The 26513-nt window shown below is 53.8% G+C and overlaps 1 protein-coding gene across 3 annotated transcripts in view; it reads left to right on the forward strand.

Moving 5' to 3' along the window:
* The window catches only part of SPTBN4 (spectrin beta, non-erythrocytic 4), a 72669-nt gene that overhangs the window by 34448 nt on the left and 11708 nt on the right, over positions 1 to 26513 (forward strand). For 2 of the 3 annotated variants that reach the window (XM_044759612.2, XM_070498647.1), the window contains 10 exons: positions 742 to 944; positions 4228 to 4318; positions 7781 to 7927; positions 8929 to 9192; positions 20801 to 21025; positions 21687 to 21776; positions 23911 to 24189; positions 24281 to 24411; positions 25237 to 25441; positions 25842 to 26222. In XM_044759612.2, the coding sequence (XP_044615547.2) occupies positions 742 to 944; positions 4228 to 4318; positions 7781 to 7927; positions 8929 to 9192; positions 20801 to 21025; positions 21687 to 21776; positions 23911 to 24189; positions 24281 to 24411; positions 25237 to 25441; positions 25842 to 26222 (2016 nt within the window). Of the gene's footprint in view, positions 1 to 741; positions 945 to 4227; positions 4319 to 5683; positions 5838 to 7780; positions 7928 to 8928; positions 9193 to 20800; positions 21026 to 21686; positions 21777 to 23910; positions 24190 to 24280; positions 24412 to 25236; positions 25442 to 25841; positions 26223 to 26513 lie in introns of those variants that run through there. The other variant, XM_070498648.1, reaches the window with a different exon arrangement.

Genomic DNA, 26513 nt, shown 5'->3' on the forward strand with positions numbered 1-26513 from the left:
GGGAAGAACTGGGGCTGGCCTGGTGGCATAGTGGTTTAAGTTCGCACGCTCCACTTCAGTGGCCCAGGGTTCCCCGGTTCAGATACCAGGCACGGACCTACGCACTGCTCATGAAGCCATGCTGTGGAGGCACCCCGCATATAAAGTAGAGGAAGATGGGCTCAGCAAAAGCAGGATTGGCAGCAGATGTTAGCTCAGGGCTAATCTTCTTCTTCAGAAAAAAAAAAAAGAGAGATAGAGAGGGGAAGAACTTCCTTGAGGTCTCATAGCACCCATTCAGTCTTCATCAATTAACCAGATATTTACTGAGTGCCTCCTGCCAGGCTCTACAAAATCCCACCCTCGTGTGGCCAGCATGCTCGTGTGTGTGTGTGTGTATGTGGGAGAAGAGATGGTAAATAGGTAACTGCGTCTATAGTATCATGTCACCTATATGCTATGAAAAATAATGAAGCAGGGTCAAGGGATATAGCTGGGGTGGAGGGTGATACCTTTGGCAGATGATCAGAGACCTGAAGAAAGTGAAGGAGCCAGCCATGGGGATATCTGAGGGGAACAGACTACCAGGCAGAGGGACCAGCATGGGCAAAGGCCCTGAGGTGGGACCATGCCTGGCATGTTGGATGCTAGAACTCAGTGAGCAGGGGGAGACGACAGTGGTGGCAAGCCGGGCAGGTGGCCTCTCCCGCGTCCTGGAATGGATCCGGGCGGACCTGAGCGCCACCCCTCCCCCCTTCCCAGGAGGTGGCGCTGTCGGGTCCGGAGCTCCCGGGCACCGTGGAGTCGGTGGAGGAGGCGTTGAAACGGCACCGCGAGTTTCTCACCACGATGGAGCTGAACCAGCAAAAGATGCAGGTGGCCGTGCAGGCTGCCGAGGGCCTGCTGAGGCAGGGCAACGCCTACGGGGAGCAGGCCCAGGAGGCCGTGACCCGGCTGCTGGAGAAGTAGGTGCCTCTATCCCCAGGGGCAGGGGTGGGGTGGGTGGTGAGGGAGGCCAAGGTTCTGTCCTTTCCATCGCAGTTTCTGCCTCTCTGCTCCTCTCTGGTTTCTATTTACTTCCTTCTTGGTTTGATTCGATTTAAATTGATATTTACAATGGGAGTTTCTCTGCGAGCCTGCCCTCAGGGATGACTGGACCCGTTGTTAGAGTGTTAACATGTTTTCCTGGGTGCTCCAGCATCTGCTCTGCTGTCCAGGCCCCTCCCTCGGAACCCCCAGATGTCCCCAGATCCAGCAGCTACCAGCTAGGCACAGATTCTGTTCCAGCTTCCCCGATGGGACGGTGTCCCTGCCCTGCTGCTGCTTGGATGTTGTGAATGAGCCCCTGCCGTGGGCCCCCACCGCCCCCTTCTCTAGGAGGCACGCAGAGCGTGTGTGTGTGTGTGTGTGTGTGTCTTTCACACTTCTCTTGCACATGATCCTTCTCTGCTCTGTTGCCCTCTGTCTCACCACTACCCCCTCTCGTCTGTCCTTGCACTAATCAAGAGACTAACTGAGCACTAATTGAGTATCTACTGTGTGCCCCGCTGTATTCTATGCCCTCAGCAAAATCACATCCCCCCCAAAAATCTCAGCCCTCCAGCAGAGCCCTTCCTAGGGTTTCTGCCAGGCCCACTTCTTTCTGTCACAGTCATTGTTTCTGCCCCTCCTGGGGACCCCAGCTTTCTCCTCTCTGGCATGATCCAGGCTGGGAGAGAGCCCAGCGCCCCTCCTTCTGTCTTCTTGTCTCTTGGAGGAGAGCACCCCCAGTCACTCCACGGTCATCCACAGCCCCGAGACCCCGGCCCCCTTCAGTCTGGAGCTCAGGCGCGCTTTTCCCCTAAATTCACCTGGGACGAGGCTGGAGTTTTCTAAAGGAAACGTTCATGGGGATACTGCTCCTAAAGATGCAGACTCATGATCGAGTGCCCCCAGCTCCAGGCCTGGACTCTTGCTTCCTCCGTCTCACATTTCTCCAGTACCTGCTGTCTGCCAGGCGCCGCCCAACGAGGAGGAGCAGCCGGGAGGACTGCTCGTTCTCTGATTCACTCATTCATCCCTTGCTAGTCATAGCTGCTCCTTTCATTCTCTTGTTTATTCATTTATTTCTCAGCCAATTAAACAGGTAGTGAGTCCGTGCTCTGTTCCAGGCCCTGTCACAGAACACTATTCCTGCCCTCTCAGAGCTCGCAGGCTGTCTGACAAGGATGGCCCAGAGTGGTCAGGGCCGGGATGGGGGAAGCACAGGGGCTGGGGGAGCCCAGCGGGGGCACGTGCCCCAGGCTTGTGCTCGGGGAGGCAGGGAACAGCAGGAATGGACACAGACCCAGTTCCTGCACCCTCACCCCAGGATCCCAGTCATTCACTGGTCTAGGGACACGCTTCCCACTCAGGAGAACTAATAACACATCCATTCAAGGGGGGGGGGGGCTTTCCACACCACCAAGGCGGGCAGAACCAGGCAGAGTTGGGGGCTGGGACCCAGACAGTTCCCGCCTCACCCCTCAACCTGCGGGATTCAGGGCAAGTCACTTATTCTCTCTGCCTGCCTCACGTGCCAGCCCTGTGGGCAGGGTGCTCATCTTATCTGCATTTTGCACGGCAGGCTCAGAGAGGTCATCGACTTGCCCAAGGTCACAGGCAGGATGTGACCCCTGCATTTTCTCACCCTCCTGGAGAGGAGGGGTTTTCTTCCCCGGGCCTGATGCTTCACAAGTGGCTGGGGAGGGCCTGGAGGAATTGATTTCAGCTCCGTTTCAGAGGCGTCTGCTAGTTCCTGGCTCCAGAGCTGAGTCTGGGCAGGAGGGAGTCAGTACTTTGCTTGTGTGTCTGGTCCTTCTTGTTCCTCCTTCCAGCTCTGCCCCTGGCTCTCTCTGTACCTTCCTTGCACGCTCTCTGTCTCTTTGCCTCCATCTCCGTGTCAGTTTCTGTCTCTCTTTCCCTGCTTTTCTCTAACTCCATTTCATCTCTCTGTTTTCTGCGTCTCTCTCACACTCTTGACTTTTGTTTCTGTCATCTCTCTTTCTCTCTGCTTCTGTGTCTCTCTTTCATTCGTTCATTCATTCAACAAATATGTATTGAGCACCTACTGTGTGCCAGGCCCTCTTCCTAGGCAATGGGCATACGGTGGTGACCAAAACAGACAAAAATTCCTGCCCTCGTGGAATGACATCCTAGTGGCGGAGACGGAGAAGATGACTAAGTGACATATACAGTGTGTTAGATAGTGTTAGTGCGAAGGAGAAACTTAAAGGAAAGAAAGCCAGAAAGTGTTTGGGAGTGGTCAGGAGAGGCCTCACTGAGAAGGTGACATCTGAGTAGACGCTGGGGGGAACAGCATTCCAGGCAGAGGGAACAGCCAGTGCCAAGGCCCTGAGGTGGGAGTGGCTTGTTCAAAGCATAGCAAAGTGGGATGCCCCCAGCCCCCTCCACCAGGCCTCTGTGGCCCTTTGCCCTGCACAGTGGGCAGGAGGCCAGGCTGCCTGGGGCTGTGGTGCTGGCTGGCTCCGGGGTCGGGAGGCCTGGGTTCACTCAGGCCAAAGGCCTGCCCCTTTGCTGGCGCACCCACAAACCTTCACTGTGGCTCCAGCCCCATCTCTCCCCATGCCCGGCTCTCTTCCCTCTCTCCAACTCTCTGGCACCCTCTGTGTGTCATGTCTTTTACTGGTGGCATCTCGGCACTTCTCTGCCTGTCTCTTTCTGGGCTGTCCCTGCCCTGTCACTTTCCCTCCCTCTGCCTCCTTCTCTCTTTCCTTGTCTCCTGCTCTCTCTCTCTGCCGCTATTCCTGCTTCCTTGTCGTGCCCTGTTATCTCTCTCCCTGAGTCTTCTTCTCTTTGTCTGTCTCTCTCTGGGTCCCTGTCAATCACTCCCTCTTGAGGTCTCTGTTTCTGTCTGTCTCTGGTCTGTGTCTAAGTGTGTGTCTCTGTTTCTCTCTCTCTCTCTCTGGACCTGTGTCTCTCTGTCTCTTTCTCTGTGTGTCTCTAAGTGTCTCTATCTCTTTCTTTCCAGATGTCTGTTTCCCTCCGTCTCTCCCACCCTCTCTCTCTCTGTCCCTCTCCAGCCCTGTCCCTGCTCTGCCCCCACTGATGTTTCCTTGTCCCTCCCCCCATCCCCACCTTGCTCTCTCCTCCTCCTCGCTCTTACATATGCCCCAGGTTCCTAGCCGTGCCAGGCCCGATGCCCTCACAGCCCTACTGACAGCATCCGCGGATCCAGGCTTCCCCCAGCCCCTCTCTCCCCATCCCCAGGAGCCAGGAAAACCAACTGCGGGCCCAGCAATGGATGCAGAAGCTACACGACCAACTTGAGCTGCAGCACTTCCTCCGAGACTGCCACGAGGTAGGAACTCCAGCTCTGCTGGGCAGTGACTTCTTTCGTACGGAGGGAAGCGCTCCAGGGCAGAGGTGGGCGGGGGCGCGGTGGCGGCGGGCACGCCCCGTCTAAGTGGGTCGCCGAGCGATGTTCACTCTGCGCCGCCAGGGGGCGTGTGTATCCTGGCCTCAGTGCGCATGCTCCGCAGGTCCCTCCCCCGCCCACGCGGGCGCCGGGAAGGAGCTAGAGGCCCTGGGCGCCCATGGCAACGGCTCGCGTCCGCGCCTACGGGTCTCGCGGGGACGCGCGCTGATCTCACCTTTCTCTGGGGAGATTCGTGAGAAGCGTCCTGCTGGGGAAAGAGGAGGGAGACGGGGGAGGGGCGGGGGAGGTGTGGGTGGACCAGCCGCCCAGAGCGCAACTTCGGTCAGAGATGGTCCAGAACCAACCTTCGCCCCTTTAAAATTGTCCGCGAATCAAGCTCTGCACCTTTAGGGATGGTCTACACACCCGTAAGGATCGCCCCAAATCAGAGGTGGTCCAGGTCCCCTTTCCCATTAGAGACGGTTCAGGAGACACGCTGCCTTCCCCTCCTTTCCCCTGCATTCCATAGAAAATGTTCTGGACTCTGACCATGTAAGAGACGGCCCCATTGGAGATGGCCTGGTAAACATTCTCCTAATCCCAAGCAGAGATGGTCCCGACCTCACCCATCTACCTGACCCAGGATCGTCGGCCCCCTGCTCCATGATGAAACAGTACCTATTTACCCCAACCAAGGATGGTTCGGGAACCAAGCCCAGATCCCCCTAATTAAAGATCGTTTGACTCCCTCCATGGTGAACTCCCATGGGAGATTGTTCTCCCCGCATGTGAAATGGACAAGGGCCTCCATAAGCCCCACCCCCACATAACTGAAGCCCATTAGAGATGGGTCTGGGACTCAAGCCCACCAGAGATGGGTCCCCGAACCCCCTGTCCCCCTCCTTCCCGTTGGAGATTATTCTGGACTGAAGTTTTACAAGAGATGTTCCAGGGCCCTCATCCCATATGCCCTACCCTGTATAGCTGAGGTATCCCGGAACCTGAGTCCTTTCCCATTAGAGATGGTTCAGGAGCCCACCCCACCACCACCTCATACTCCGCACCTTCACACAGCGGAGGTAGCCCAGGCCCCAGGCACCCCCCTCCTGCCTTTCCGTTTGGTCCAGGAGCCCCTTCCCCCTCTCGTGAGATTGTTCTGGACCGAGAAGCAATCATCTGAGATGGCGCAGGAATTCCTCCCCCTGCTCCACCGCCCCCAGTGCTGTAGGGAGGGTGGTGATTCCTCCTCTACCCCCAACTGGGGCCCGGCAGGGAGGCGGGCACGGAGGCAGGCAGGGGGCGCGCGCGGGCGGGCGCGCTGCCGCGGCGCGGGGGCGGGGGAGGGGGCGCGCGTCCGCCGGAGCCTCAGCCGTCGCCACCGCTGCCGCCGCCGTCGCAGTGGAGGGGCGAGAGCCCGCCCGCCCGCCGCAGGGACTCCCCGCCAACGCCGCTGCCGCTCCAGGTCTCGGGGGCGCCCGGGGGAAGGGGCTGACGCGCGCCCCCGCCGAGGCGGGCGGGGGAGGGGGCTTGGGCGCGTGCCCGCCCGCCGAGGCCGCGGGAGGGAGGGGCGCGGGCGGCGCGGAGGCGGGTCAGCTGGGCGCCGGGACCCCAGCCCTGGGGAGGGGCAGGGACGCCGGGAGCTGTCCGCGGTGCTGCTGCGGACGGGACGAAGGGACCGGGTCCCAAGGGAGGGAAGCGGAAAAGGGGGACTTTGAGGCTATTCCTGGGGTAGTGTGGGTTTGCCTTGGGGGTGAAGGGGGTCTCAGCCTCTCTAGGGGGCTCTGGCCTGGGTAACGGGGGATCTGAGATTTGCCCTGGGGTAGGGGGGCTTTCATCCGTTTGGGGGGTTCTTCCTTGGTTTTTGTGGGATCTGTATTAGCCTTAGATGATGGGGGCGAATCACTTTTGCGAAGGGCTGCTTGGGCGATGAGGTCTTGGACTGGCACTTGGTTTTGGGGGCTCTGACTTTTGGGGGCTTTGCCTTGGTTGTTGGGGACTGTGGCTTTGCCCTCACTGATGGGGGCCGGTCACTTTTGGGGGGCTTTACCTTGATGACGGAGTGCCGTCTCCTTTGGGGGCTTCGCCTTCACTGTGAGCTGTGGCTGCCATTGGCCAGCTCTTCCCTGGGTATCGGGACCCTGTAAACTGAGTTGGGGGATTGAATTGGGCAGTTAACTTGGCTGTAGTGTGTGCGTATGAGGGAGTCTGAAGCTGCCCTGGACCCCTGGGGAGCAGATGCTGGGGGACTCCGGGTGGGGTTTGGTCGGCTCCGGATTCGTCCTTGGCGATGACTGCATTTGCCTCCTGGGACCAACGAGCTGGAGTCCGTTTTTTTTTTTTTTTTTTTTTTTTTTCAGGAGGGAGGAGGAGCATCTTGTGACTGAGGTGGGGAGGCGGAGGGGGAGGAGCCAACTGCCCATGTGCCTGGTTTGGTCATGAGTGGGGAGGTTCCGGCTTGGGGGGCAAATCTTATTTTGGGGGGGCTCAGAAAGCAGCCTTTTCATTGGTGCTGGTCAGGGTAGTGAGGGGCCCATTCTTGGTGCTTGCCTTTGGACGGCTGGTGCTGTTAGTGAGTGGGGGGACTAGCACTGGCTTTAGTCTGGGAGGGGGGCTGGCTGGGAAGGTTCTGTCTTGTCCGTGTTGGGGCGCCTGGGGCTAGAGCTTGAGGCAGGCTCGTTTGGGGAGCCAGAAGGCAGCCCTGTTGCTGGCATTTGGGGGGTTGGCTTTGGTTAGGGGACTAGAACTGGTTGTGGTTTGGGGCTGGATTCTCACGGCTGGATTTGGGGAGACCTGTGGGCTCCTTAGGAAGGCTTGGTCTGGCTTGTGGGGAACGGGTCTACCTGAGATGGGAGGGCTGGTTTGGAGGGACCTAGACTTGACACCAGTTGGGAGGTTGTTTAGGGGTTCATCTGACCCTATTGGGGGCCTGGGGCTACATATGGGGGCTTCACTTGATACCCTTGGGGATGGGTTGGGGATCTTGAACTGGTCCTTTTGGAGGTGACGGAGGCTGAATTGAAGAGTCTGAGTGTTGCTACTGGGGAGGGGGCGAATTGGAAATATGCTGAATTAATTTGGAGGGTTGCTTTGGCCGTGGGTGGGGGGACTCTGAGTGGCCCAGTAGTCCTGCCTTGAAGCTTAAGGACTATAGGGAGTTGAGAAGGGCTGCCCGAGGAGAGGGGTGCTAAAGGATGGGCCATTCTGGGGACCTGTCCATCCGTCCTCCACTCTGTGGAAAGAGCTTGAGCTGCCCACACACACACACACATAAAAGCCTCACTTGCATCCTCCCCTCCCCACCTCAAACCCAGCATCGTAGGCCCTGAACCTGGGACTTCCAGGACGGGATGGGGAACTATGCCAGGTTGGGGGAACCAGCTGAGCCCCACCCCCTGCCCTGCACAGCTGGATGGCTGGATCCATGAGAAGATGCTGATGGCTCGAGATGGCACGCGGGAAGATGGCCACAAGCTGCATAAGAGATGGCTCCGGCACCAGGCGTTCATGGCCGAGCTGGCTCAGAATAAGGAGTGGTTGGAGAAGATCGAGAGGGTGAGGATGCAGAAGCCCCCTCTGCCCGTGGCAGGTGCCAGAGGCCCCCAGGGAACCCACATGTCATCTCCTACACCCTCCGCTGCCAGTTGGCTGTTCTCACACCTCTGAACTAGCACGGACCATTTCCACACCTGCTCCTAGCTGTGTGGCCTTGAGTCATTCATGGAACCTCTTTGAGCCTCAGTTTGCTCTGCTTTAAAATTAAGGAAATAGTAAATATTGCTCCTTCCCTGGGCCCTTCAGCACGTAACGTGCTTAACACGCAGCCAGGCACCTAGGAGCTGTAATTGCTATAGTGTTTATTTTCAACATGTAATGTGGCATATGTGGCTCTAGGCCAACGTATATTGGAGCTTGGCTTCAGTCCTGGAGGGTCCCAGGCAGATTTTTGCTCCAAGCCTCAACCACCAAAACTGCCCCCTAGGCTGGCTGAACCCCAAACCTGCAGCCCTGGATACCCCCACTCTTCTGACTCAAATGGAGACACCCAGGTTGGCCTTAAGCCCTTAAATGGTCGTTGATGCCCCATAAATGGTGGCACGTGGCAAAGCCACTCTTCTTGACTTTGAGTTTAATGGAAGTTCATTTTCTTTGTCTCTCTCTCTCTGTGTCTTTCTTCTGTCTCTGTCTCTCTCCCCCTACTTGTCTTTCTTATGGTCCTCTCCTTGTGTTTCTGACTTTATGGGTATGTCTCTGTGTGCATCACTCTATGAGTGCCTGTCTCTCCCTGTCTCCTTCCCATGTGTCTGTTTGTATCTCTCTGTCTCCCTCATCATACCTCTATCTGTTTGTCTTTCTCCTTGTCTCTCTTCCCATGCCTTGGTTCCCTCCATCTCTGGGCCTGTCTCTGCATCCACCCCTCGTGTCTCTGTGTCTCCAACTCCTTATCTCTCTCTCTCCACATCTGCCCCTGTGTCCTGCTGTCCCCATATTTCTCTGTCCCTCCCCACCATCCATGCCCTGCCCCTCACTTCCTGCCTCTTACCCATCTGGGGCAGGAGGGCCAGCAACTGATGCAGGAGAAGCCTGAGCTGGCAGCCTCGGTGCGGAAGAAGCTGGGTGAGATCCGGCAGTGCTGGGCGGAGCTGGAGAGCACCACCCAGGCCAAGGCACGACAGCTGTTTGAGGCCAGCAAGGCTGACCAGCTGGTGCAGAGCTTTGCTGAGCTGGACAAGAAGCTCCTTCACATGGAAAGCCAGCTGCAAGACGTAGACCCTGGTGGGGACCTGGCCACCGTCAACAGCCAACTCAAGAAGCTGCAGGTATGGCCTGGCCGTCCTGGGTGGGGCTTTCTACACCACAGTGGGGCCTGAATCGGTGTCAGACCCTACTCAAGGTATTTCAAACAGAGGGGATTTAATACAGGGATTTATTGCAGATGTGCTGGAAGAGCTGGAAGCAGAAAGGGAATAGTGAGGCAGTCCAGCTAACAGTAGCTGGTGGAGGCAGCCACCACCCCTTGGGCATGGGATGCAAAGGGGTTAGGAAGGATTTAGAGCCAAGAAGCAGTAAATGGGTAACCAGCCCACGGAGGGTTTCACAGGACCTGGATGCCTGTTTCCTGAATGGAGAAACCAAGACCCAGAGGCAGGGGAATGGCTTTGCACAGAATAATAGTGAGAGTCATGGAGTACGTCCTCCAACAGTCTCTGTGCTGAGCTCTCACTGACTCCTCCCAGCAGCCATATAAGATTGATACTGTTACTATCCCCTGTTTTACCAGTGGGAAAGCTGAGGCACGGAGGTGAAATAGTTGGCCCAAGGATACACAGCTAGCCAGTGTCCCCCTTACAAAACAGGGGACTCTGAGAGAACAGGCATAGTGTCTGCTTTATCTCTGTTCCTGGCTTGGCAGCCAGTGGATGCTCAGTATCTGACCGTTCGATCTGAATGACTGGAGGTGTGAACATGTGTGTTGCGTCACGCCTCCCAGCGTGTGACAGCTCCTGCCTTTCCGTGCCAGGAACAATGCCTGGCCATGACCAGCGGGAGGCTGAGGCTCTGGGAGGTGAACTTACTGGCCCAGGGTAGCAAACGGCAGAGCCTGAGTTCAGACCCAGGTCCCTCGACTCTTCTTGCCCCTTTGATGCGCGTCCTGCATAGTTAGGCTTCTAAAGTGCTTGGCACTGGGTCTGGCAAAGAAAAAGGCTGACCACTAATAAAAGCATAATGACACGGATTAGTATTTATTCCTTTATCTATGCAGCGAATCTTTATGGAGCACCTACTGAATGCACGGTGTTTTTCTAGGGGCTGGAATACAGCAGTGGGCAGAAGTGACCCCACATCACTGCCCTGTTGGGGAGGCAGGCAAAGGGGCAGAGAGACAAGCAGATCAGATATGACGCCAGTAACATCATTGCCTCAAATGCCTTTGTCTCCAGGAGCCCTTTACACTCTTACAAATCATTGCAATCCCCAGAGAGCTTTTGTGTGTGGATTATACTGATTTGAAATGTACCATATTAAAAATGAAAACTGGGGCTGGCCCTGTGGCCTAGTGGTTAAGTTTGGCGTGCTCTGCTTTGGCAGCCCTGGTTAGGATCCCGGGTGCAGACCAACACCACTCATCAGCGGCCATACTGTGGTGGTGACCCACATACAAAATAGATGCACACTGGCACAGATGTTAGCTCAGGGCCAGTCTTCTTCAGCAAAAAGAGGAGGATTGGCAGCAGATGTTAGCTCAGGGCTGATCTTCCTCAAAAATAAATAAATAAATAAATAAAAGAGTATACTGCCTATATTTAAAAAAAAAAAAAAGAGGAAGACTGGCAACAGATGTTAGCTCAGGGCAAATCTTCCTCAGCAAAAAAAATAAAAAAATAAAATTGAGAACTATTTAAATTATTGATTCTCATAAAAACAGCAGTAACAAATCCATCACTTATTCACCCCAAAGCATTCTTTTAGGAAGAATAACTCTATTTTCCAAGACAAAAGAAAATGCAGTCAGAAGATGGGCCTTGTGTTCAGTGTCGCAGCTCTCTCTCATGGCTGGCTTTGGAGAAAAGCGCAGATCCCCACCTCTGCTTCTGCGTCCAGTCTGTTACACCAGCACGGGTCATCTGGTCCTTGCAAACCCCGCAGTGCACTTGGGAAAGAATGAAAGTGATAAAGGCAAATAACACTTTAGTATTTTTATAAAAATGGTTGTGACCTTACAGACCCTTTGGAAAGATCTCAGGGAGTCCCTGGCCCGCATTTTGAGAACCGCTGATGTACGCTACGTGCTGGGCACTGGTCGCCCTCCTGCCTCCCCAGGAGCCCTGCGAGGGAGGTGCTCTTGTACTCTTGAGGAAACCACAGCACAGAAAGGGTCCGTGGCTTTCCTGAGGTCACACAGCCACCGAGAGGCCATTCAGAGCCCTGTTTAGTTCCTGTCCACCCTCCTCCCTTGACTCTCCCAGGCCACAGTGGGGAGAGTGGCCCTCTTGCTGGCCTCTGAGAAACCGATCACTGCCTGAGATCCAGACCCCATTGGCTGGGCAGGCCGTGGACAACACGGGGTGACTCGGCCCCAAGTCTGCTCTGAAGGATTGCCCAGAATGTCAGCAGAGACAAGTGGTGGCCTAGATGGTCAGGCAGAGAAGGGAGCAAGCAGTTCAAGCAGCCGGGGGCCAAGTGACGAAAGGTTGGACAGGGGACGCAGATGGACTTGGGTTCAAATCCCAGCCAGGGCGCACGTTCAGTCCCTGTCTGAGCCTCTGTCGCCCCCTCTTGAGGACTTGAGGAGGACCACATCTGTCTGGGCCTCCCAGGGCCAGGTGAGTTTGTGCACAGACAGCACCCACTTAGTGCCATGCCTCGGGTGTGGTGGGCTCCCACGAAATGGGGGTCGGTGACTGTCAGGGTGCCAGCGGGAACCAGAAGGCGTCCTCTGAGGACAGTTTGAGGAGGGCTTATGGGCAGTCTTGACAAAGGTGTGAACAGGGAATGGGGAAGCCACAGGGGGAGTGCAGCATGGTGGGGCTGACCGCCAGGAGCCTTGACTTCCCCGGGAGAGGAAGGAGAGAGTCGCCAGGCGGGAGCTGGGATCCTCAGTCAGAATGGCAGCCAGCCCGAGGCATTGCTGCAGGGAGGAGCTGGGAAATGATGCTCCCGCCTGCCTCCTCTTTCCTCCGGGCTCCTGCGGGCTCCCCCTAATCCAGCCAGGGCCAGCTTCATGCGTGTGTTCGCGCAGGGCCCCGCACTTGTTTTAACGCTCTGCTGTCGCTCTCTTGAAATTCTTAATAATATTTGAACAAGGAGCCCTGTATTTTCATTTTGCCCTGGACCCCATAGATTATGCCGCCACTCCTGAGCCCAGCCTACCTGCAAGCCAGAAGGCGGGGGAGCCAATTCTGGAGGGTCTGGGTTCAAATCATAGCCCCGCCACTTACCAGCTGTGTGATGCTAGGCAAGTGGCATTACTTCTGGCTCTGAGCCCCAGGTGCCTGTCTGTGCAACGAGAAGGACCCTAATGCTAAGCCACTCCTTGACAGCGGGATTGTGGGAGACAGTACAACACCGAGGTCAAGGCCATGGGTGCTGGAGCCTGGCTGCCTGGGGTCACGCCCTGCCTCTGTGACTGACCAACAGGGTGACCTGGCAATGTCTTCTCTCTTTGTGCCTTGGTTTCTTCTTCAGTAAAATGGACGTAATTACAGTATTGACCTCTTGTGGACGTGGTAAAGATTATAAGACACAATGTGTAATGTCGTTCCAGAATTGCTGATGCAACAAATCTAAGATTCAGTATTTGTTTACAGGTGTTTAAATTTTAATTGCTTTCACCCAGAGGGTATATATCATCACTACACTGTGTTCGAAAGTTCCCAGAGTTAGTTATTTCTCCCCCTTCGGTGTCGTTATGTTATTTATGTGAAACAGTTGTTTGTTTGTATTCCACTTGGGCATTCCCCTCACCCATATAGCTGTTTAAAAATGTATTTTGGAGGGTGATATAGGAAACGTTAATTTAGTGTTAGAAGTCAGAACTCTCATCAGTTCATTTAATCTTGCCAAGTTGCTTGCCCGAGTCCTAGTGGCCGTTAATGCCCTCTCCCCAGCAGCAAGGAGACCTCCTGTTTCTGCCCATATTTGCCCACACTTGCTATTGTCAGATTTTGTAGATTTTTCCCAGCCTGATGGATGAGTGTTTGCACCTGCATTTTTGGGGGAACTGGTGAGCTGGAGTATCCTGTCTGTCTTGGCCGTTCACATCGCAGAGGGAGAATTTGGGGCTCCTGCTCCGGCAGAGTGCAGAGCCGGCTGGTCCCTCCCCACGGCGGGTGTAGCCCCACCAAGCTCTGGAGACCATGAGGTGGGGTCCTCCTTGTTCAAGGGAGGACTGGGGCCCAGAGGGGACTAGGGAGTGGCTCGAGGTCACACAGCGATGGACCTCAGCGGCAGGCCCCAGCACAGGACTCCTGGGCCCTTTCCCCAGCAGAGGGAGCCCGAGGCAGAGAGTGACCCAGTGGGCCACGGCCCCCAGATGGAGCCCAGCTGGGCCTCAGGAGCTGCCGCTGGGGAGAGGAGGGGCTCCCAAGGCCGCTGTCCTCTGGGGCCCTCCTGAGAGCCCAGAGTCTGGGCAGACGCAGGAGCAAGCGGCGGCTGCCGTCCAGCCGGCGCATTTCCTGGCTGCCTCGCTGGGGCCAGGCTGAGCTGGGGGAGGTGCTGGCTCGGGTCTGAGGGGGTGTGGATGTGTGAGTGATCTGTCCCCCTCTGCCTCTCTCTGGGCCTGTCTCTCAGTCCTGCGCCCCAAGTTCCTCTGTGTCTCTCTTTCTCTTAGTTTCCGTCTCTCCCATCTCTGTCTCTTTCTCATCTCTCTGTCTGTCTCTCTGTATCTTTGTCCTTCTGTCTCCATCTCTGGGTCTCTCTCTTTTTCTGTATTTTTGTCTTTCTCACTCTCTCCTCTCTCTCTTTTTATTTCAATTCTCCATCTCTGCCTCTCTCCCTTGTCCCTGTGTCCTTCTTCTGTCCTCCCCCTTGCCCCCTGCCCCAGCCGCTGCAGCAGGCCTCCTGGGACCCCACCTGCCAGGTCTAGGCCACATGACCCAGAGCCCTCTCTCAGGGCCTCCTGCCCAACTGTCCTTCCTGGCTGAGGGACCAGATGGTGGAGTCCCAAGCCCCTGCTTTCGCAGTCCTCAGGGGCCCAGCCAGCTGGTCTGGCTCAGCCACCGGCTCCTGCCTGGGGAGGGAGGCGCTGGTCTCCTGCAATCTGAGGGGGACGAGCCAGGGGAAAATGCACTGGAGGCTTTGCAGCTGCTACTCTGAGTCCCTGGGGGCTCCTCACCGCTCACCCTAAGCAGGGCTCGCTCTCTGGCCAAGGAGTGGCCTCTTTCCCCTTTTCCTTCTGCGTCCCCCATTTCTTCATCTAGCTGAGCATGGCCTAGGCGAAAAGTCCAGCCCCAGGGGCTACACAGGCCAGGGTTGGAATCCCCAATCCACTACTGTGTGACCTGAGACAAGGGACTCTACCTTTCTGATCCTCATCCTCCCGAATGATGGAGAAGCAGAGTGGCTGAGAGCCACGAGGGTTTTGTGGTTACATGGTCCTGGGTTCAAATTCGGGCTCTGGCAGTTTTTGCTCTGGGCCAGTGACTGCTTCTCTCTGAGCCTCAGTTTCCCCAACTGGAAAATGGGAAGGCAGCAAGGTGGGTCTGAGCAGGAGCCGGGTTGATCTGGGGTCGGTACTGGCTGTATCACTACCCACATAGCCTCAGGCCTTTTGGAAGTGGGTTCCTGTCTTTGTTTTGTTTTTTGAACTTTGATGTCTTTTTTAAAAATTGAGATTTAATTTCCTGCCTTAAAATGCACACTTTTAAAATATACAGATCAGTGGTTCTTAGTATATTTGCAAAGTTGAGCAACTCTCAGCACTAACTAATTCCAGAACAATTTCATCACCCCGAAAAGAAATGCCGTACCCATGAGCTCCCGCTCCTAATTTACTCCCTCTACGAATCTTTCTGTCTCCTTAGATTTACCTATTTTGGACATTTCATATAAATGGAATCATACAACATATGGCCCTTTGCGTCTGGCTTCTTTCACTTAACATAATGTTTTCGAGAGTCATCCATGTTGAAGGATGCATCAGTGGCTCCTACTGGTTTTCTTGTTTAAATAGAGTTTAATTTTTTTAAATGTTCATCTTTAATGCTGCCCAGCTAAGAGAGGCAGGACAGCACGGTGACTAGTCCAGCAAAGTCGACACGCGTTTACAGAGATGTGCTCCGTGCCAGGCACGTGCCCGCTGCCTGGATCCAGTGGTGAGGGAAGTAAACAGCCCCGTCTTCGCTGACCTCAGACGCTGCTGTGAGGATGAAATGAGTTCCTCCTCGTCCAGTGCTTACGGCAGTGCCTGGCAGGGAGCGACCGTCAGGCGGTGTTAGCTATGATTGCTGTTAAGGGAAGAAACTCAAACCTCGGCGTTTAATGGGAACAGTCGCAAGTCTTCCTGCCCCTCCGCACACAGTCTCCCTCCCCGGGTGTAGCTGCTCTCAACAGTTTCTTCTCTATCGTTCTAGAAACATTCTGTGCACGCACCCACATACACGTGCCCTACAGACCACAGCGAAGCTCGCCTTTTTGCCTGACAGTACATCCTAGGTGTCCTTCCCTGACGCAGAATCTCTGGATACACCTCGTCCTTTTAGACGGTTGCGTGGTATTCCATGGGGTCGTTTGACAGTCCATCCTTAACCAGCACTCTGTGGACAGACCTTTGGGCTGTTTCCAGGCTTCTGCTGGTATAAATCGTGCTGCTGCAGATGCCCCATCCGTGTGTATCTGAGCCCACCTGCAGGTGTTTCCGCAGAAAACAGTCCTTCCAAGTAAAGCTCTGGGACCCAAAGGAGTGTGCACTAACTTTTTAAAATATTTTATTCTTTTTTGTTTTGGGTGAGGAAGTTTAGCCCTGAGCTAGCATCTGTGCCCATCTTTCTTTATGTTATATGTGGGACGCCTGCCACAGCATGGCTGGATAAGTGGTGTGTAGGTCCGCGCCCGGGATCCGAACCCGAGAACCCCAGGCTGCTGAAGCAGAGCGCGAGCTTAACCACTGTGCCACCAGGCTGGCCCCCGCATTAATATTTTTGCTAGATATTGACAAGTGTCCTCCTGCCAAGACAGTGGACACACCTGCCACATGACAGCCGTCCGCTCCCCACCTGTTCACCATCATTAGGTATCACCAAGCTTTCTGATCTCTGCTAATGTGAGAAAGGAAAGATGCTGTCTTTAGTTATTTGTTTTAATTCAATTTATTTAAACTAGAAAACCACCCAAAACCATCCCCCTGTTTCTCCCACCCCCCACCCCGACCCCTGCCTCTGGCTCTGTTCTCTGCATCTATGAGCTTATATAATATATATATCTAATATATATTTTATATCTATATTATATATATGTATTTATATCTATACATATATGTATAATGTAATGTAATCTATAAATATATGTATAATATATTCTATATTAAAATATATAATATATTAAATCTAATATATATATTTTACTTACATATATTTTAGATCCCATATATAAGAGACATCACACAGTATTTATCTTTCTCTGTCTGACTTATTTCACTTAGCTTAATGCCTTCAAGATCCATTCATGTTGTCGCAAATATCAAGATTTCATTCTTTTTTATGGCTGTATAATATTCCATTGTATGTATATGTGTGTGTGTATATATATATATATATATATACACACCATGATTTCTTTATACATATATCCGTCGATGGACACTTAGTTTGTTTCCATAGCTTGGCTGTTATAAATAATGCTGCAGTGAACATGGAGGTGCAGGTATCATTTTGAATTCATGTTTTCATTTTCTTTGGATAAATACCCAGAGGTGGAATTGCTGAATCATATTGTAGCTCTATTTTTAGTTTTTTGAGGAATCTCCATACTGTTTTCCATAGTGGCTGCACCAGTTTACATTCCCACCAACAGTGCACAAGGGTTCCCTTTTCTCTACAAGATACTTTTTTTTTTTCTTAAAGATTGGCACCTGAGCTAACAACTGTTGCCAATCTTCCTTTTTTTTTTCTTCTCCCCAAAACCCCCCAGTATATAGTTGTATATTCTGGTTGTGAGTGCCTCTGGTTGTGCTATGTGGGATGCCACCTCAGATGGGTGCGTTGAGCAGTGCCATGTCCGCTCCCAGGATCTGAACCGGCGAAACCCTGGGCTGCCAAAGCAGAGCTCTAGAACTTAACCACTCGGCCATGGGGTCAGCCCTACAAGATACTGTTTTGTAGTTATTTTAATTTGCATTTTTCTGAACACTGAAAGAGGCTGAACATCTCTTCGTGTGTTTAATGACCTTTGTACTTCTGTATCCTTTGCCCGTGTTTGCAGGAAAGGATACACAGTAAATGGGTGTTCAGAATATGTGGCATTCTTGCAGAGGTAGAAAAGTATCAGTGCCTGGAAGTATACCATCTCAGGTCACACAGCCACTTTCTGGAGAGGCTGTGGAGGGGTTTTCCTTGAATGGGGAACCAGAACTTATAACCTTCACAGTTCTGACTATATTTAAGAGTTCCTGAAATCTAATGCATTTTAGTTTTTCTACACAGCACTACAATAATTTTCTCAGCAAGAATGGTTTTGGGGTGACTGTTTTATTTTATTTTATTATTTCTACAGCTTGTCATTGTGCCTTTTAAAAATTTCCCTCTTACGTAGCTTTGACTTGTTGTGAGGTTTGATTTTTATGACTCCTACAGATTGTGCATGTACCATCTGGAACTCTTTGGGATACAGCTCTTGGAACTTCAACCCAAATTGACTTAGGCTGAAAGGTGGCATTATTGGCTCAGATAGCTAAAAGACCCAGAGGCGATGCAGCTTCAGGCATGGCTGGATCAGTTACTCAGACCTCGTCCTCAGGAATCTCTGTCTGCATTTCTGGGCCCTGCTTGCCTCTGTATCGGCCTCGTTGTCAGGGAGCCTGTTCCCTCCTGGTGGCAAGATGGCCCCCAGTACCCCAGACCTACTTTCTACCAGCTTAGGAACCCCATGGGAAAGAGAGCACCCCTTCTGGGCACAAACACTTTTCCAGGAAAAGTGGGTAGAGTTTTCATTGGCTTATCTTAAGTCACATGAGCCGTCTCTGACTCAATCCTTGTTGCCAGGGTGATTCGGTGTTGTCATTGGCCAGGCCTGAGTCACATGGCCATCCTTGGACCACGGGATTTCATCAGCCCCTGTGGAAGCTGGAAGAGTTTTCATTGGCCCAGCTTAGGTCACATGCCATCTCTTACCCAATCCCTGTGGCCAGGGTGATTTCAGTGTTCTGATTGGTTAAGCTTGGGTCATGTGGCCACCCTCGGACCTCTAGGTTTTCTTAGTCCCTCCCGAAGTGGAGGACCTGAGAGTGGGATTCAGGTCCTGGGAGGGGATGGATGTTGGGCAGGCAAAGACAACAGCTCTGCACCAGAGACCCTGGGACAAAAGTCTTCACTTGGTTTTTAAGTTTGGGGCTGTAGTCATTTGCTGTAATCTGTTACCACTTAATTTCATTATTCTTTTCTTTTCTAGTTTTCCTCCATCTGTTTAGAATCACATGAAGAATACATAAATCTAGTCTTTTGGTAAATGATCTTACTAACCCAGAAGTCTTCAGTAAAATGTAAAGTCCGCCTTCAGGCCACTTCCTGTCCCACATCCCAAAGGGAACCTCAATTATTTGGTGCGCGTTCTTCTAGACCGTTTAGGAATCTACCTATATGGAGTTTTAATGTGCATTTTATTTTATTTGCTTTTCATGTTTTGTTTATTTATAATTTATAATTTTAAATAAATAAGTTTTATGGTTCAGACATCAAAAATGATATTAAAAAGCCTGTGGGAAAAATCTCTCCTTCATCTCTGTACCCATTCGCTGAGTTCTCCTCCCCCAATACGTACCATCTGTTATTAATTTCTTGTTTATTCCAGCGAATTTTTATGCATGTGCAAGCCACTACAAGTATATATTCATAGGTGTGTTCTAAACTGTTTTTTCCTCTGAACGGTAAGTCTTGGCTATTATTCCATACTGATGTGGGTTTATTTAACCATTTCACATTGACGGGCTTTAAGGTGATTGCCAATTATTTTTATTATAAACTCTGCTACAGTGAGATCCTTGGACAAACATCCCTTTTACGATGAACATCCTTCGACAGACATCGTGGCGCATATGTGCCAGTATTTCTTTAGATATATTCCTAGAAGGGGAAGTGCAAGCGCCGGGTCAAAGCATATGCACATTTTTGCATTTTGATAGGATTTGCCAAATTGCCTGCCAGGAAGGCTCTAGTAATTTACACACCACTGACAGTGGCTGAGTGTGCCCGTTTTCCTGCATCTTTGCCAATACTAGATATTATCAATCTTTTACATTTTTGCCAATCTGATGAGTAGAAAAGGCTACCTTGTCTTACTTGGTATTTTCCTGCTGATTAGTGAGACTGGGCATCTTTTCATGTGCTTTTTCTCCCCCTTCTATGTGTTGTCTGTTCACATCGGATGCCCATGTCTCTTTGGGGCCGTCTTTTTCTTTGTTGATGTCATTCATTTATGCATTGAACCACTCAGAGTTGAAGGCCTCTTACATGCCAGACACAGTTTTAGGCACTCGAGAATACAGAGGTGAATTGACACAGCTGCTGCCCTCATGAGGCTCACATTCTAGAAGCAGGAGACGAGTAAAAACCCACAAGTAGGGGTTGGCCTCGTGGCGTAGCAGTTAAGTTCGCACACTCTGCTTCAGTGGCCAGGGGTTCGTGGGTTCAGATCTGGGTGCAGACATGGCACCGCTTGTCAAGCCATGCTGTGGTGGCATCCCACATATAAAATAGAGGAAGATGGGCATGGATGTTAGCTCAGGGCCAGTCTTCCCTCACACACAAACAAACAAACCAAAACCAACCCACAAGTAAAGACAGAGTTACAGATGGTGCTAATTGCTGTGGAGACAAAGGAAGCAGGATAAAGGAGAATTCTTTGATTGTTCAAGAAACTGGTTCCTTGCTCTAATACGTATTAAATATTTTTCCAGTTTGTCTTTTGCCTTCTAACGACCTCTAGAAATTTGGGTTGATGCAAAAGCCTTCTATGTGGCCAAATTTATAAATCTTTCCCTTTATGGTTTTTATGCCTGGAAAGATTTTCTCCATCCCAGGATTACAAAAGCGTTTGCCCAGGTTTTCTTCTAATGCCTTAAGGATTTACTTATTCCATTTAAGTCTTTAATCCATCTGGAATTGTTTTCAGCATAAAGAGCGAGGAAGGGATCCAGCTAAATTGGTTAGCCAGTTGGCCCATGACCATTCATTGAATAATCCACCTTTTCCTTAGAGATTTGAAAAGGCCTCTAGAAAGTATATGAATTCTCCTGTGTATGTGGGTCTGCTTTGGTACTTTCTATCCCGCTATCGCATCAACCATTGAAATCACTATAGCTTTCTGTTTATGACGCTTGGAAAGCTGGCTCTTTGGACAAATTAACTGCTCCGGGCTTCAGTTTCCTCCTCTGTGAAACGGATCCCACCAATCTTGAAGCATTGTTCTGAGAATTAATGAATTAATGGACCACTTTAGTCCCGGGGCTCAGGTAAGCCTCTTTGGGAAGGTAGCATTTGAGCTGAAATCTAATTGACAAGGAAGAGCGTACCTGGCAGAGGGTATAGCAAGGGCAAAGGCCCTGAGGCAGGAACTAGCTTAGTGTGTGAGGGCAGCGCTTCTGCAGGGAATTGAGCCAGGGGAGAGTGGATGGTGGGCGGCGGCGAGGGGTTTGGCTGTCACCATAAAGGTCCTGGAGAGTCACAGCAGGGTGGGAAGGGAGGGTGGAGCCCGCTGACCCCGCCCCTGTCCCCGCAGTCGATGGAGTCGCAGGTGGAGGAGTGGTACCGCGAGGTGGGAGAGCTGCAGGCGCAGACGGCGGCGCTGCCGCTGGAGCCGGCGAGCAAGGAGCTGGTGGGCGAGCGGCAGAACGCGGTGGGCGAGCGCCTGGTGCGCCTGCTCGAGCCGCTGCAGGAGCGCCGCCGCCTGCTGCTCGCCTCCAAGGAGCTGCACCAGGTGGCGCACGACCTCGACGACGAGCTGGTGAGGACCGGCGCGGGCATCTGGGGCGGGACCCGCAAAACCCGGAGGGATGGGCGAGGATGGGCGGGCCGAGGGGGTGGAGCCTGGGCGCGGGGGCGGGGCCGTGGGACCTTGGCGGGACCCAGGGTGGAACCCGCCAGAGGCTCCGTCATTCAATCCTTCTCTTACTCCTTTGCTTATTCACTCATTCATTCTTTCACATTCCTTTATTCACTTCCAATCACGCATAAAGTCATTTATTCATTGACTCATCCTTTATTCCATCCTATACAGAATCCAAAGGGAAAAACAGACTTGTCCCCAGACAGCGACAACCCGGGGTGGTTAGGGCTGTGACGGGGCAAGACGAGGGGGCTGTGGGAGCCCAGAGGAGGCAACTGACCAAGGTGCGAAGTCGGGGAGGGTTTCCCGGAGGAGATGGAGTCTGAGCTGGGGGAGTGGAAAGGGAATTCCAGGAAGCAAGACCTGCCTGCACAGAGGCCAGAGGTAAGCTTGAGTGCAGAGTGCAGACAGAACATGTCCAGAGAAGAGGTCGAAGATGGGAGCAGGCGAGAAAGGGCCTTGGATGCTGTGCAGGTGGCTGACAGTTTAGTTGGGATGCAGAGGTCCTTGGCCTGCTCCCTGTCTCCTCCCCTTGACCTGCTCCCTGTGTGCTCTCCAGGCGTGGGTCCAGGAGCGGCTGCCGCTGGCCATGCAGACAGAGCGAGGCAGTGGTTTGCAGGCTGTCCAGCAGTACATCAAAAAGAACCAGGTGAGCAGAGCCAGAGCGAGGGGTGGGTGAGGACACATTTGCGTATGAGTGATAGAAAACAGTTCAAGGTGGTAAAAACCAAAAAGGGGAATTTATTGGCTCTTGTAATGAAAAGACTTGTGGACAGCAGGTACAGATGCATCCAGGTGTTTCCATGATGTCATGAATCTCTCAGCTCCGTTGTTGGTTTGTTGGGGTTTTTTTCTGTGTTAACTTTATTCTCAGGCCAGCTCTCCTCTCCTGATGGTAAAAGACCTCCAACAGATTCAAGTTTGCATCCCACCAGTAAAACTGAAGGGAGTTTCTCTCTCTCAGTAATTTCAGCCATCGTCCTGGGAATAACTCTTATGGGCGCAACTTGAGTGGCATGTCCACCCCTGAATCAGTCATGGCGGCCTGGAATTTAGACAGCTCTGACTGGGCTGGGCTCAGGGCCCGTCCTCAGAACCTGCAGGTAGAGTCAGCTTTAACTTAGTCACCTGGGCTGAGATGGAGGCAAGGGGGTTCCCCAAAGGAAAACCAGGGTCCCATGGCTAGAAGTGAGGAGAATGGCTATTGGGCAAGGAAAAAGACAGCAACCAACAAGAGCTCAAAACGCCCACAGGGAGAAAGGGCAGAGATCATCAGCGAGCCAGTGCTGACTTCTAAGCTGAGCACTGCGGGGGGCTTCTGAGCCCCTAAAATCTCTGAATCTCTATTCCCCTCTCCGGCCTCAGTTTCCACTTCTAAATAAGCAGAGAGGTGGTCTAGAGCAGTGGGTCTCCAGTCACTTCGCAGAGGAACCTGTAGGTCAAAGTAACTCTTTCGACAAAGCCCAAAGAAAGACACACAAAAGAGATTAATAATAATAATAACACGTTGATTAAACACTTACTGTGTGCCAAGAATTGTCCTGGGGGTTATGTCAGTTATTTAATTTAATCCCCACAAGAACCCTATGAGGTAGGTATTGTCGTTACCCCCTTTTACCAAAAAAAATGTAGGTTGGGAGACCAGGGCACTGAAGGATGGTGGGGAGGAGGCTACACAGGTGGTTTAGAATGGTTCGTGTTCATGCTGCACTGGATAAGTTCTTCAAGAGGCTGGACTTTGTCTTAGATTTTGTTTTTCTCTCTTGATGAAAGTACTCTTGGCTGTTGACAGTATTGGGGACAAACAGAACCGGTTTGTCATTTTCACAGTCGAGGGACCCAATCGAGTGCACTTAATGCTTAAAATTGGGGCCGCTCAGCCGTGTGTGAGAGCGCCGGATACATCGGGGCTGTTAAATGAATAATCGCAGCTCATACTGACGGAGCACCTTCTGCGTGCCCGGCCCAGTTCTGAGTGCTCCACGCTACAGCCACCCCGTAAGGTCGATCTTGGCGGGACACCATAGCCGTGTGACTCTGGCAAGCTCTTCAAGCTGTCTGAGCCTCAGCCTCCTCATGTGAAGTGAGGACGCTAATGACCTGGCTCCTGGGGTCCCCGAGTGAGGACTAGATGAGTGGCTACGTTATGCAAAGCCCTTACTTGGCAAAGTACTGGGCAGGAGGCCAGCGCTCAGTGTGGGCTGTTATAGTCATCTCTGTTCACCAGCTGAGGAAGCTGAGGCCCAGGAGAGGTGAAATAAGGTCATCAGCAAGCACAGCGCTGGTTGAGGGAACCTTCTAGGATGATAGGAGTGTCCCATGCCCTGATCTGGGTATGCGGGTGTAGACATGTGTAAAAGTATGTCGAGCTGTACCCCTAAGATTCGAGCACTCACTATCTATAAGTTATACCCCAGCTGCCCGTGAGCAACCTGATTTTCAGGCCTGTGTTTCAACCAATAAGGGGTATCTTGTGTCACCCCGCGTCTTGGATCAGCGCGCCGTCTCTGGAGCCAGCCTCCCGTGTTCAAACCGTGTCACCCCCTTCCTAGCTGCTTGTTCTCAAGCGACGTCCTTCCAGAGGGTGCCCGTTTTCCCACCTGCAACATGGGGGTGTGGGTGAGCGAGTCACCGCAAAACGCTTCCGCGGTCCCTGGCCCGTGGTGGGCCATCTGCAGTGTTTGTCATTCTCTCCCGGGCCGTGCGGTGGCGGGGGGCGCACGCGGTCTGGCCCGGCCTGGGAGCCCCCTCCCCACCCACGCGCCCCCCTCCCGCCTCCCCAGGGCCTGCGGCGGGAGATCCAGGCGCACGGGCCGCGCCTGGAGGAGGTGCTGGAGCGCGCGGGCGCGCTGGCCTCGCTGCGCAGCCCCGACGCGGAGGCCGTGCGCCGCGGCCAGGAGCAGCTGCAGAGCGCCTGGGCCGGCCTGCGGGAGGCGGCCGAGCGGCGGCAGCAGGTGCTGGACGCCGCCTTCCAGGTGGAGCAGTACTACTTCGACGTGGCCGAGGTGGAGGCGTGGCTGGGCGAGCAGGAGCTGCTCATGATGAGTGAGGACAAGGGCAAGGTGCGCCCGGGCTGGGGGTGCGGGGGGCCTGGGGGCGCTGGAGCCCGGGGCCGGCCGCTGCCGCCTCATCGCGGGCGCCCTGTGCCCCCAGGACGAACAGAGCACCCTGCAGCTGCTCAAGAAGCACCTGCAGCTGGAGCAGGGCGTGGAGAACTACGAGGAGAGCATCGCGCAGCTGTCGCGCCAGTGCCGGGCGCTGCTGGAGATGGGGCACCCGGACAGGTGCGCGGGCGGCGGGATCCGGGCCAGTTCTTAGGGTAGAGTCCAGCAGGATCTGAAGCTTCGCTGTGGAAATTGGGACAGGGCCAGAATTGGACTTTTGGGTGGGACGGACCCTCATTGCTTCCTGCCAGAGCCCTCGGATTTTGGCAAGTGGTTGGGGCCGGAATGGAGGGGCACTGCCCAGGGATGGTTGAGAGGGTGAGGCCAGGAGCACGAGCATTTGCGTGTAGTAGTGGGGGGGCGATGTGTAGGACTCAGGAGAGAAGTAAGAGTTCAGAACAGGGGAGGACCCTCTTGCTACCCAGTTGTGGGAGGACAGAGAAGCCTGGAGCTTTGTGGCTGGGCCTGAGATCTCCGGAATGGCCCAGCGTGTGGCTTCTCTCAGGTCAGGAGTAGGGGCCACATCTGGGAGGCCTGGACCAGGGCTGAGATCTGAGAGGGAGGGCGAGCTGGCCCTCTGTCCCCCTGAGCCCAGAGAGTGGGACTGTAGGTGAGTCAGGTTGGCTGGGGACCCATGTAGGGAGTCCTGAGCCCCACCCCGGTCACTGGAGGGGCAAGTGTGGGGCCACAGATAGAAAGGCTGCAAGGAGAGAGGGCAGCGAGCTCATCAAGCTCTGAGTTTGCCCTGAGCGCTGAGATGCAAGGACCGGGTTAACTGAATCCAAGATGTAGAAAACAGAGTCCTACCCGGACGGAGTCCCAGGGGCCTCAGCCCTGCCTGAAGGTTCAGCCCTGGCCTGGGAGTGGGGGTGGGGGGGGGCGGTCACAGCTCAATCCTGGAAGTCTCACGAGGCTCCATCCCGGCCCCTGCCTGTCCCCCAACAGCGAGCAGATCAGCCGGCGGCAGTCCCAGGTGGACCGCCTGTATGTAGCCCTCAAGGAGCTGGGAGAGGAGCGCAGGGTGAGCCTGGAACAGCAGTACTGGCTGTACCAACTCAGCCGCCAGGTGGACGAGCTCGAGCACTGGATTGCCGAGAAGGAGGTGGTGGCTGGCTCCCCCGAGCTCGGCCAGGACTTCGAGCACGTCACGGTGAGCATCCTCAGTACTAGCAGTAACACCAGTGGCCCCTGTGTATGCTGCTGAGGCTCTCTGGGCCTCAGTTTCCCCGTCCATAATTTGAGGGTAATAACAGCACCCAACTCCTGGCTCTGTTGTGAGACAAAGGAATTAACATAGTGTAAAGCACTTAAGATGGTCCTCAGCACACGTGGTACCTGACACAGTGAGTGTTCATTATGATTATCATCTTATTTTTATTATTGTGGTTACTATTATTGCTGCAGACTAAAGTGTTAGATATTATTTTTTATTGCTATTGTCATTACTATTTTTGTTATTACTCTTACCTGCTGTAGGATGGTGGGTGGAGGGGGCTTGCATGTCATACAGTACCTTCGCCCATGCTGTGCCCCCTACTTCCCGGTGGCAGGTGCTGCAGGAGAAATTCTCCGAGTTCGCCAGCGAGACGGGCACGGCAGGGCGGGAGCGGCTGGCGGCCGTGAACCAGATGGTGGATGAGCTGATCGAGTGCGGCCACACGGCGGCGGCCACCATGGCCGAGTGGAAGGACGGGCTGAACGAGGCCTGGGCCGAGCTGCTCGAGCTCATGGGCACCCGGGCCCAGCTGCTGGCCGCCTCGCGGGAGCTGCACAAGTTCTTCAGCGATGCCCGCGAGCTTCAGGGACAGATCGAGGAGAAGCGCAGGCGGCTGCCCCGCCTGACCACACCGCCTGAGCCAAGGCCCAGTGCCAGCGCCATGCAGCGGACCCTGCGCGCCTTTGAACATGACCTGCAGCTGCTCGTGTCGCAGGTGGGGCGCCGGCGGCCGGGAGGGGAGGTGGGGGGCCTGGACAGTGTGGCCAAGGAAGGCTGGGCAGCAGAGCAGGCAGAAATCAGGCTTAAGAGCAGGCAGAAATTAGACGGGGGAACAGACAGAAAACACACCACGGCACAGGGAGAAATTAGATGATGGGGCAAGTGGAAAATGGACCGATTGTGTGGCACACAGAAAGCAGACGGGGACTGAAAAAAGTGGTGTGGTATGTTTGGTAGAAATTAGACAATATTCCCCGTGGAGACTGGGCAGGGGCTCTCCTAGAAA

Source organism: Equus asinus, chromosome 26 (genome assembly GCF_041296235.1).
Source record: "Equus asinus isolate D_3611 breed Donkey chromosome 26, EquAss-T2T_v2, whole genome shotgun sequence".
Classification (NCBI taxonomy): Eukaryota; Metazoa; Chordata; class Mammalia; order Perissodactyla; family Equidae; genus Equus; species Equus asinus.